The following is a 12376-nucleotide window of genomic DNA, read 5'->3' as shown; positions in this document are numbered from 1 at the left end:
TGGTCAGAGAACCAATAATATCAGATATCAGCACAACACAAGGTCACAAAACAGAACGTCCTGATATCAACTCAAATAGGGAAATCACAAAAACAAACAAATTAAGATTAATTAAAAAAAAAAAAATACACATAACAGGGAATCATGGAAGTCAATAGGTAAAAGATCACAATAATCAAAAAGAGGGACTAAATACAGGAGGCATTGAACTGCCATATGGAGAGTGATACAAGGCGATATAGAACAATACAAGTTAGGTTTTTACTTAGAAAAATAGGGGTATATAATGAGGTAACCACAAAAAGGTATAACAACTCTATAACTCAAGACAAAAACCAAGAAAAACGTAACGACTCAACTAACATAAAGTCAAACACTATGAAAATGAGGATCTCACAATTTACTAAGAAAAACGCCTCAGCACAAAAAAGTATGTGGAAAAATGAAATTGTCAACAACACACATAAAAAGGCATCAAAATGACAGCACTAAAAACTTATTTATCTATAATTACCCTGAATGTAAATGGACTAAATGCACCAATAAAGAGACAGAGAGTCACAGACTGGATAAAGAAACACGATCCATCTATATGCTGCCTACAAGAGACACACCTTAGACTTAGAGACTCAAACAAACTAAAACTCAAAGGATGGAAAAAAGTATATCAAGCAAACAATAAGCAAAAAAGAAGAGGAGTAGCAATATTAATTTCTGACAAAATAGACTTTAGACTTAAATCCACCACAAAGGATAAAGAAGGACACTATATAATGATAAAAGGGACAATTGATCAGGAAGACATAACCATATTAAATATTTACGCACCCAATGACAGGGCTGCAAGATACATAAATCAAATTTTAACAGAACTGAAAAGCGAGATAGATACCTCCACAATTATAGTAGGAGACTTCAACACACCACTTTCGGAGAAGGACAGGACATCCAGCAAGAAGCTCAACAGAGACACGGAAGATCTAATTACAACAATCAACCAACTTGACCTCATTGACTTATACAGAACTCTCCACCCAACTGCTGCAAAATATACTTTTTTTTCCAGCGCACATGGAACATTCTCTAGAATAGACCACATATTAGGACATAAAACAAACCTTTGCAGAGTCCAAAACATCGAAATATTACAAAGCATCTTCTCAGATCACAAGGCAATAAAACTAGAGATCAATAACAGAAAAACGAGGGAAAAGAAATCAAATACTTGGAAAATGAACAATACCCTCCTGAAAAAAGACTGGGTTATAGAAGACATCAAGGAGGGAATAAGGAAATTCATAGAAAGCAACGAGAATGAAAATACTTCCTATCAAAACCTCTGGGACACAGCAAAAGCAGTGCTCAGAGGCCAATTTATATCAATAAATGCACACATACAAAAAGAAGAAAGAGCCAAAATCAGAGAACTGTCCCTACAACTTGAACAAATAGAAAGTGAGCAACAAAAGAATCCATCAGGCACCAGAAGAAAACAAATAATAAAAATTAGAGCTGAACTAAATGAATTAGAGAACAGAAAAACAATTGAAAGAATTAACAAAGCCAAAAGCTGGTTCTTTGAAAAAATTAACAAAATTGATAAACCATTGGCTAGACTGACTAAAGAAATACAGGAAAGGAAACAAATAACCCGAATAAGAAATGAGAAGGACCACATCACAACAGAACCAAATGAAATTAAAAGAATCATTTCAGATTATTATGAAAAATTGTACTCTAACAAATTTGAAAACCTAGAAGAAATGGATGAATTCCTGGAAAAACACTACCTACCTAAACTAACACATTCAGAAGTAGAACAACTAAATAGACCCATAACAAAAAAAGAGATTGAAACGGTAATCAAAAAACTCCCAACAAAAAAAAGTCCTGGCCCGGACGGCTTCACTGCAGAGTTCTACCAAATTTTCAGAGAAGAGTTAACACCACTACTACTAAAGGTATTCCAAAGCATAGAAAATGACGGAATACTACCCAACTCATTCTATGAAGCCACCATCTCCCTGATACCAAAACCAGGTAAAGACATTACAAAAAAAGAAAATTATAGACCTATATCCCTCATGAACATTGATGCAAAAATCCTCAACAAAATTCTAGCCAATAGAATCCAACAACACATCAAAAAAATAATTCACCCTGATCAAGTGGGATTTATACCAGGTATGCAAGGCTGGTTTAATATCAGAAAAACCATTAATGTAATCCATCACATAAATAAAACAAAAGACAAAAACCACATGATCTTATCAATTGATGCAGAAAAGGCATCTGACAAAGTCCAACACCCATTCATGATAAAAACTCTTACCAAAATAGGAATTGAAGGAAAATTCCTCAACATAATAAAGGGCATCTATGCAAAGCCAACAGCCAATGTCACTCTAAATGGAGAGAACCTGAAAGCATTTCCCTTGAGAACGGGAACCAGACAAGGATGCCCTTTATCACCGCTCTTATTCAACATCGTGTTGGAAGTCTTAGCCAGGGCAATCAGGCTAGACAAAGAAATAAAAGGTATCCGGATTGGCAAGGAAGAAGTAAAGTTATCACTATTTGCAGATGACATGATTATATACACAGAAAACCCTAAGGAATCCTCCAGAAAACTACTGAAACTAATAGAAGAGTTTGGCAGAGTCTCAGGTTATAAAATAAACATACAAAAATCACTTGGATTCCTCTACATCAACAAAAAGAACACCGAAGAGGAAATCACCAAATCAATACCATTCACAATAGCCCCCAAGAAGATAAGATACTTAGGAATAAATCTTACCAAGGATGTAAAAGACCTATACAAAGAAAACTACAAAGCTCTACTACAAGAAATTCAAAAGGACATACTTAAGTGGAAAAACATACCTTGCTCATGGATAGGAAGACTTAACATAGTAAAAATGTCTATTCTACCAAAAGCCATCTATACATTTAACGCACTTCCGATCCAAATTCCAATGTCATATTTTAAGGGGATAGAGAAACAAATCACCAATTTCATATGGAACGGAAAGAAGCCCCGGATAAGCAAAGCACTACTGAAAAAGAAGAAGAAAGTGGGAGGCCTCACCTTACCTGACTTCAGAAACTATTATACAGCCACAGTAGTCAAAACAGCCTGGTATTGGTACAACAACAGACACATAGACCAATGGAACAGAATTGAGAACCCAGACATAGATCCATCCACGTATGAGCAGCTGATATTTGACAAAGGACCAGTGTCAATTAACTGGGGAAAAGATAGCCTTTTTAACAAATGGTGCTGGCATAACTGGATATCCATTTGCAAAAAAATGAAACAGGACCCATACCTCACACCATGCACAAAAACTAACTCCAAGTGGATCAAAGACCTAAACATAAAGACTAAAACGATAAAGATCATGGAAGAAAAAATTGGGACAACCCTAGGAGCCCTAATACAAGGTATAAACAGAATACAAAACATTACCAAAAATGATGAAGAGAAACCCGATAACTGGGAGCTCCTAAAAATCAAACACCTATGCTCATCTAAAGACTTCACCAAAAGAGTAAAAAGACCACCTACAGATTGGGAAAGAATTTTCAGCTATGACATCTCCGACCAGCGCCTGATCTCTAAAATCTACATGATTCTGTCAAAACTCAACCACAAAAAGACAAACAACCCAATCAAGAAGTGGGCAAAGGATATGAACACACATTTCACTAAAGAAGATATTCAGGCAGCCAACAGATACATGAGAAAATGCTCTCGATCATTAGCCATTAGAGAAATGCAAATTAAAACTACGATGAGATTCCATCTCACACCAGCAAGGCTGGCATTAATCCAAAAAACACAAAATAATAAATGTTGGAGAGGCTGCGGAGAGATTGGAACTCTCATACACTGCTGGTGGGAATGTAAAATGGTACAACCACTTTGGAAATCTATCTGGCGTTATCTTAAACAGTTAGAAATAGAACTACCATACAACCCAGAAATCCCACTCCTAGGAATATACCCTAGAGATACAAGAGCCTTCATACAAACAGATATATGCACACCCATGTTTATTGCAGCTCTGTTTACAATAGCAAAAAGTTGGAAGCAACCAAGGTGTCCATCAACGGATGAATGGGTAAATAAATTGTGGTATATTCACACAATGGAATACTACGCATCGATAAAGAACAGTGACGAATCTCTGAAACATTTCATAACATGGAGGAACCTGGAAGGCATTATGCTGAGCGAAATTAGTCAGAGGCAAAAGGACAAATATTGTATAAGACCACTATTATAAGATCTTGAGAAATAGTAAACCTGAGAAGAACACATACTTTTGTGGTTACGAGGGGGGGAGGGAGGGAGGGTGGGAGAGGGTTTTTTATTGATTAATCAGTAGATAAGAACTGCTTTAGGTGAAGGGAAAGACAACACTCAATACATGGAAGGTCAGCTCAATTGGACTGGACCAAAAGCAAAGAAGTTTCCGGGATAAAATGAATGCTTCAAAGGTCAGCGGAGCAAGCGCGGGGGTCTGGGGAACATGGTTTGCGGGGACTTCTAAGTCAATTGGCAAAATAATTCTATTATGAAATCATTCTGCATCCCACTTCGAAATGTGGCGTCTGGGGTCTTAAATGCTAACAAGCAGCCATCTAAGATGCAGCAATTGGTCTCAACCCACCTGGAGCAAAGGAAAATGAAGAACACCAAGCCCACATGACAACTAAGAGCCCAAGAGACAGAAAGGGCCACATGAACCAGAGACCTACATCATCCTGAGACCAGAAGAACTAGTTGGTGCCCGGCCACAATCGATGACTGCCCTGACAGGGAGCTCAGCAGAGGACCCCTGAGGGAGCAGGAGATCAGTGGGATGCAGACCCCAAATTCTCATAACAAGACCAAACTTAATGGTCTGACTGAGACTGGAGGAATCCCGGCGGCCATGCTCCCCAGACCTTCAGCTGACACAGGACAGGAACCATCCCCGAAGACAACTCATCAGAAATGAAAGGGACTGGTCAGCGGGTGGGAGAGAGATGCTGATGAAGAGTGAGCTAATTATATCAGGTGGACACTTGAGATTGTGTTGGCAACTCTTGCCTGGAGGGGGGATGGGAGGATAGAGAGAGAGGGAAGCCGGCAAAATTGTCAAGAAAGGAGAGACTGAAAGGGCTGACTCAAGAGGGGGAGAGTAAGTGGGAGTAGGGAGTGAGATGTATGTAAACTTATATGTGACAGACTGATTGGATTTGTAAACGTTCACTTGAAGCTTAATAAAAGTTATTATAAAAAAAAAAAAAAAAGAAAGTTTCAAAAGAAAGCCTAAACTATCATATCTTGGCGATTATTTCTTCATCTTTTTTTCTCTTCCTTTCACTAAATCAAGTCAAATACCTGACAGACCAAAATATTAAAATGTTGGTCAAAAAACAAAAATCAGCATTTACAATGTGCCAGGAACATAAGGTTCTGAAAGCTATAGGACGTAGAAGTATAAAACTTGGTCTTTGGCCTTATGAAGATTCTAATCTGTTCAAAGAGATGAAAAGATCATAATCTGTTCACACAAATACCTAAAAGACAAATAGCAATACAAAGCACCTAAAATGTAACTAACAGTCAAACAGAAGACATAAATAGCAAACAGTATTTGCTAAAAAACTCAGGAGGAAGGAAAAATCAGGTTAGATTTTAGTTTAGACAGAAATTTCACAGGTAAGGGGGAATCTGAGCTGGGCCTTAGAGACAGCAGGATTCAGAAAACAGGAAGGAAAGAGACGAGCACTCTCTCTCACCACACACTAATCCAGAGCTCCTGCACAATTTTCCACAACTGGGGACTCGGCCGCCAAGGAAGAGAAGACATACACAAAGCTGAAAAACAGATACGGCAGACAACCCAAATGTCCTGCTAGGCCCACTTAACATTCCAGACCAAAATCTAACAAAACAGTTATTGTCAAGTCGATTCTGATTCATGGTGATCCCATGTGTGTCAGAATAGAACTGCTCCGAGGGTTTTCAATGGCTGCTTTTCAGAAGCAGACCGCCAGGCCTTTCTTCTGAGGTGCCTCTGGGTGGACTTGAACCTCAAACTTTTTGGTTAGCAGCTGAGTACTTTAACTGTTCGCACCACCAAGGGACTCCTAACTTATCAGCCAGTAACTAATTATTCGGATGAAGAAAAACAAGGCCCAGAGAGGCCAAGTGATTTGCCCAGGGTCTCACGGCCATTTGACAAAGCTGTGCTTGGGGCCTCAACCACTGACCCCAGGTCTAAAACATTCCCAGTTACAGCTGATTTAGTGACCACAAACTGTTATTGGCTTCTGCGTCAGGTTTTGCCAAAAACTACTTGTCGTGTGGCCTTCAGCAGGCATTTCCCTCCCCTGGGCTTCATGAGCCTTCATTTGAAAACTGGGGCAAGGGGAACTGGAAAGGCATCCATTAGACGAAAGGAATGCTGCCAGGTGGTATTCAGCTCTGATTTCTAAGGTCTGAGCCAGAGATGCTGATGCACCTGGTACTTTCCACCTATTTCCTGGAGATTAGGTGAGTCCACTACAGGGCCACAGGAGACTACACAGCACTCGCTGCCACAAGAGCTTCCTCGGGCTCTCCTGACAAAACATGCTCCCCCTGTGCTTACCTGAGCAAGCACGTGTGCAGACACATGGCACTCAGCTCTAGACAGTGGGCCATTTGTGCAATGTTTACTTTTAGGCCCATCAGCCTTGAGCCAGGTACAAGCAGAAGCAGGAGATCCAGGCCCTATCCCTGCTGTTGTAATAATGAGAACAATAATAATACCAACACAGAGCATTTACAATAAACCAGATTGTTCTAAATGCTTTACATGTATCAACTCAAGTAGTCCTGACAAGTCTAAGAAGTGGGTATTATTTTTATCTGCCCTCCCGCCCTGGAGCTGCCACTTGAGATTTGAACCCAAGCATTCTAGCTTCAAGGAGCCCTGATGGCCCTGGTTAAGCTCTAGGCTGCAAACTGAAAGGTCGCAGCTTTTATTCATCAGTGGCTCTGTGGGTGAAAAGACCTGGCGATTTGCTCCCATAAAGATTCCAAAAACCAAACCATACCAAACCCCTTGCTGAGTGGATTTCAACTCATAGCGACCCTATAGGAGAGGCTAGAACTCTCCCACAGGGTTTCCAAGGGGCAGCTGGTGGATAACTGCCGACCCTTTGGTTAGCAGCCAAACGCTTAACCATTACACCACCAGGGCCCCCCCCCGCCCCGTAAAGATTACAGCCTTAGGAAACACAGCAGTTCTACTGTCATACAGAGTCCCTATGAGTCGAGATCAACTCAACAGCATACAGCAACAACAGTCTAGCTCCAGTCTGTGCTCTTAAACACTGTCCTATTCTACTTATACCTTCTGTTGTCTGAAATGAGTAAAGTGAGAGAAAGCTCATGTCTTTCTCATCACAGATGCAATCTCATTTAATCTTCACAAGTCTTTGAGGCAGGTATCATCCTCCATTTTACAAATAAGGAAATGGAGGCACAGAAGAAATACAGTGACTTGCCTAGTTAGTGGGACAGCTTGCAATCAAACCCCAATGTCTTGATTCAAAACCCAGTGCTCTTTCCACAGCACTGTAAGTGTACCATAACTTTTTAGCTCCCTCATTAAACAAGTGTTTCAGAGTCCTATGAAGCACCAGAAACAGAGCAGAAACAGACATGCCCATCTCCTCCAGAAGTTCACCACCTAATGGAGGAGACAGACAAATAACCATGACACAACATGTCTCGCTTTGCTGGCATACACACACAAAACTCTGGGAACACAGAGGAGGGCCACATAACCAAGACTAAGGAAGAATAGCGCAGCTTGGCTTTGAAGGATACGTGGGAGTTGAACAGCTGAAGAAAAGGGCAAAGTGAGGACAACCTGGGCCCCGGGAGAGCATGGAAAGTGATTCCACACACCTGGAGTACAGGATGCTCGGGGTGTGTCGTAGGAGTTGAAGCTGGTGCCAGGTAGGCAAAAGCCAATCAAGACTTGCCCAGAGGACCATGCTAGGTAGTTTGGGCCTCATCAAGAAGGGAAATCTACGTGCATGTGAGTGTGTGGAGAACTCTGAGAGCAAAGAGAAGGATACCATTTGGTGCACAATACTGAGGTTGCTATGTCACTCTTGTCTCAGCACTCCTGGCCCAGGCACCTGAAAACCTGCACGGCTGGGTGTTTGTAACATCCAGAACTCAAAATGAAATTACAGCAATCAAAGTTTCGTCGAGTCACTCATGACAATCAAAAATTGCATCACATACCTGCCACTCAGCCCCATCTTACCTAGCGGGTAAGTTCTACCACAGATCTGCGATTTGCTATGTCAGTTCTGCCTTTGATGCCTCAGTTATTCAATACGTAAGATGGGCACAAGGCATCCTACCTCAAATGAATGTTAGAAAGATAAGAAGTGGCACAGCAGCCTGTGGGAAAAAAAAAATAGTAAGGAAATCCGAGTTCTAGTACTGACTCTCCCCATCAGGAGCTACACGGCTTTGGAAGGCAGGAGCCCTGGTGGCACAGTGGTTAAGAGCTCAGCTGCTAACTAAAAGGTTAGCAGTTGGAGTCCATTAGCTGCTCCTTAGAAACCCTATGGGGCTGTTCTACCCTGTCCTATTAGGGTCGCTATGAGTCAGGATCGACTTGACGGCAATGGGTTAGGGTTTCTTTTTTTTTTTTCTTTTGGTTGGCTCCTCAGCAGCTATCTGTAAAAAGGTACATGGGTGAACTTTTTCCTGCCTTTTGTAACCTGGCCTAACTCCAAGATTATACTCTGCTTTAACATCCCATGATTTTATTTGAAATTCATTTCAAGTATCTTGATTCTAAGATACACATTTTCCCGTATTTTAACATCTCTGAAATTGGGCTTTATTTTGTCTTTACGATGGATGGTGTGTCATGGTTTATAGGGCAGCATTAGTTTTTCTTAGTGATACATCCCACAATGGCATGTCCTACAATCAACGATGTCTTAGGTTTGCTGAAACATGGGAAGTTCAAGCTGCCCTTGTTTCAGTTTCCCTTTCCTCACTGGTCACCAGGTTCAGAGGAGCCTTGGGGGCGCAGCGGTTAAAGTGTTCAGCTGCTAACTGAAAGGGTGGCTGTTCAAACCCACCAGCTGCTCCTCAGGAGAAAATTCAGAAAACTCAGTAGAAAAACATGGCTAGAATTCGGCCAGACATTGCCCCAAATCCTTGGGAAAAGGTCTGTCTTCTAGACTCAGCTTTTTGTATCCCAGTTGGTTGCTTCTATGTGTGTGATTCCAGTCTGTGAGCTCCCTGAGGGCAGGGGTGTGGTCTCATTCTCCTCTATTTCCCCAGGGTCCTGCACAATTGCCAGATCTGGGTTGATGAAATTAATCAATGCTTGTGGTTAAAGCAATAAAACTGCCCCATCCAGGGGAAAAAGCCCAAAAACCCACTGCCGTCGAGTCGATTCTGACTCATAGCGATCCAGGGGAAGATTCAGCAATTAAGGTGCTGACCACTCCTCAGGTCCCTGAGCACCCCACCACCTCGCTGAGACTCGGACACTCACCAGCACATCCCTGAAGAGTAACTGCGGCCCGGAGTGCACTGTCCAGTCCACCGCGCCACTGTTTGGAATCTTGATGCGAATGACCAGCACCTGGTTCTCCATGGCATGGAAGGGGCCAAAGGCCAGCCACAGCATTACAGACCAGAGGAGCTCACATCCTGGGGTACGGGGTACCCACTGGCCTCCGGTTTAGGCGGGGGCTCAAAGAGGAGCCAAGGGGGGTGAGGAGAAGAGAGCAGAGGGTGAAAAGTGAGGTCTGGAGGGTGAGGGGTGAATGAGAGAGGAGGGTGGTCAGGAAGGGCCCGCAGGCACGGAACCAGGCTCCGTGAGGGGCTGGGGTGTCTCCCTGTGAGGGTGGACAGGGGAGGGGGCAGGGGACAGTAGGAACGAGCGGAAGTCTGAAGGTTCTGGAGTTGGAGAGGGAGGCAAGACGGGTTGCTGAAAGCTCTCTGCCGTCTGTGTGGGTGTGAGGAGTCGGCCGAGCGAGGACCCCGTTTGGGGGAGATACAGCGGCAGGTGTCCGCCCCTCCTCAGGGGACGAGGGGAGGCTCCCCGACTGGAGCGGACTGAGTCTGGGGCTGTTAGGAGGGAGCCGCCGGCCGAGGGCTCAGGAGGCCAGTCCTCTGCCCCACCCCCGGCCAGGGGACGCGGCGCGCGCGGGCTCAGGCCCGGCCGCCCGAGGCCGAGCGTCCGGCTGCGACAGCGGCGACGGCGGAGACGGCGGCGGCGGAGGCGGGAGGAGTAGGAAGGCGACCGCGAGCACACTGTTACTCCGGAACCAAAACGCGCGGCGCCGGAACCCAGGGAGCCGAGAGCCGGCCCGCCTCCCGCGGCGCCATGTTGGAAAAGGGCAGCTCCAGACCGGAGCCGCCCCCGCGCCGCGGGCGGGAAGCCACCAGGGGTGAGCGACCGGCCCCAGGAAACCCGCCTTGACTGAGGGTAGGGATGGGTCCTGCCCCCTCACGAGACCCTCGTTGCCAAGCGGCCGCCCACGGCGGCGGAGTAACGACCGCTTCTTTCCCGACCCTGAATAAAATCAGCGAGGTGAAAAATCTAACAAACGAAGGGGGAAACTAAGGCTGGAGTCCGCGAGAAGCAAACTTAGAGCTCGAAATTGTGTCCTGTTTGCCTGTACAGAGCCTGAGAAAGACGGGACTGCAGCTCCCATCTGTTCCCTACTTTGTCAAGCCGAGCACCTAAATATGTGTGGGGGATTGTGTATCAGATCACTAAGAGCAAAGCAAGAACTCAAAAAAAAAAAAAAAAGTTTTTTTTCCAAGGCACAAATCCAGAGAACCATCTTTTTCCCACATTAGCAAAGCCTTATGGATTTTTGTTAGTGAGGTTCTTTTCCCCCAATATTGCCCTGAAACAGCAGACAGCCCCCTTTTCAGAAGCAACGGTAAAGAAATTCAGGGAAGAGTGAAGAAATTCAGTGAAGCCCTCTGTAGTAGTAGCATCATTTTCTTTTATAAAAACGTTGCGAAAATATCTAGTCCACAAATTTTCAACTAGATCGCAGTGCTTATGTAGTCGCTGATGTCACAGCGGAGCAATGACGCTTGGTTATTTTTAAAGACCTTGTTACCTCACATTTTAAAGTGCGTCCTTCTGTTGGTCTGTGGTGCCCTTACGTTTGCTTAGGAATTGCAACATGTAGATTTGCGCTTTAACTCTTTCTAATGAAAGTGGACAAGTTGGCTTTTGGGGGTGGTATTTTGTATAAACTTAGTGGGGGAGGGGTGTCGAGTTCTCCTTCAACGGTCAGATAGTTGATTAAATGAGAGAAAAATAATTAAGATGTTGGTCAAGTTCAGTGTGATACCCAGAAGTTTTTCTGCATACTTTTCTCTGCCTGAGCTGCTTTTATATTTAATTTGAAAGGCCACTGTAGGAGAAAAATGATCTCTTCAGTTCTTGTAATTTAATAGCTTAGGTAGAAATTCATTTAGTTAGATCCTCCAGATACCGTAGGATTTGCCTCTTTCCGCCTGTACTTCAATCCTGTGAAAAATAAAACTTTTGCCCAAGGTCCCCATGTACTTTTTATTGAAGGTTAATTTTCTATTCTTTGAGAAATTAGACCACAAAACTAAAGGTTTTCTATGAACCTATGATTTGTTAAAATGTCTTTTTTATTCATAGTACCGTCGGGAAAACCAACTCAATTTGCAAAATTTGCATACATATTCTGAAGCTTTTCTTAGACTAATGGCAGGCTCATAGCACTTTCCCAATGTTTGCAGAGCCAGATATAATCACACTTCAGTTCTTCATAGCTTTTTTATAGCAAGAAATCTTGATGGTTTTAGCAAAAATATTCCAGAACTAGAACTGTCACTGCAAGAAGCGTCATACTCACAGATAATACAAGACCATTCCATTAGGATCTTAAATGATAAAATATCACTTTCGAGTCTTACGAAATAAACAAGATTTGTTATCTGAATTTGGAGCCTTACTGGTTCAGTGGTGAAGTGTTTGACTGCTAATCAAAAGGTTGACACTTTGAATCCACCAGCTGCTCCTTGGAAACCCTATGGGGCAGTTCTACTCTGTCCTATAGGATTGCTGTAAGTTGGAATCAACTCGATGGCAACAGGTTTTTTTCTTAACCGAATTTAAAGTATCTTTAATATTCAACATCAAAGTTCTGTGTAATCTTAAAACTTTTATATGCAATACATACAGTTTTGAAATTTTTTATCTTTTTTAAATAAGGGGTATAAGTCAGGAAAGTCACTCAAGGACTGGCTGATGTAGTTTGGTAGCCATAAGTCAGATTTACTGTA

The 12376-nt window shown here is 43.0% G+C and overlaps 1 protein-coding gene across 5 annotated transcripts in view; it reads right to left on the bottom strand.

The window, feature by feature from the left end:
• Positions 1 to 10384, bottom strand: part of MAP2K5 (mitogen-activated protein kinase kinase 5) — a 287381-nt gene extending 276997 nt beyond the window's left edge. For 3 of the 5 annotated variants that reach the window (XM_049852647.1, XM_049852648.1, XM_049852650.1), the window contains exon 1: positions 9585 to 10384. In XM_049852647.1, the coding sequence (XP_049708604.1) occupies positions 9585 to 9719 (135 nt within the window). In that variant the 5' untranslated portion in view covers positions 9720 to 10384. The remainder of the gene's footprint in view (positions 1 to 9584) is intronic. The other 2 variants (XM_049852646.1, XM_049852649.1) reach the window with 1 other exon arrangement.
• Between the last annotated feature and the right edge of the window lie 1992 nt (positions 10385 to 12376).

This window comes from Elephas maximus, chromosome 13, assembly GCF_024166365.1.
Source record: "Elephas maximus indicus isolate mEleMax1 chromosome 13, mEleMax1 primary haplotype, whole genome shotgun sequence".
NCBI classification, from domain to species: Eukaryota; Metazoa; Chordata; class Mammalia; order Proboscidea; family Elephantidae; genus Elephas; species Elephas maximus.
This window is presented reverse-complemented; position numbering and strand designations above follow the sequence as displayed.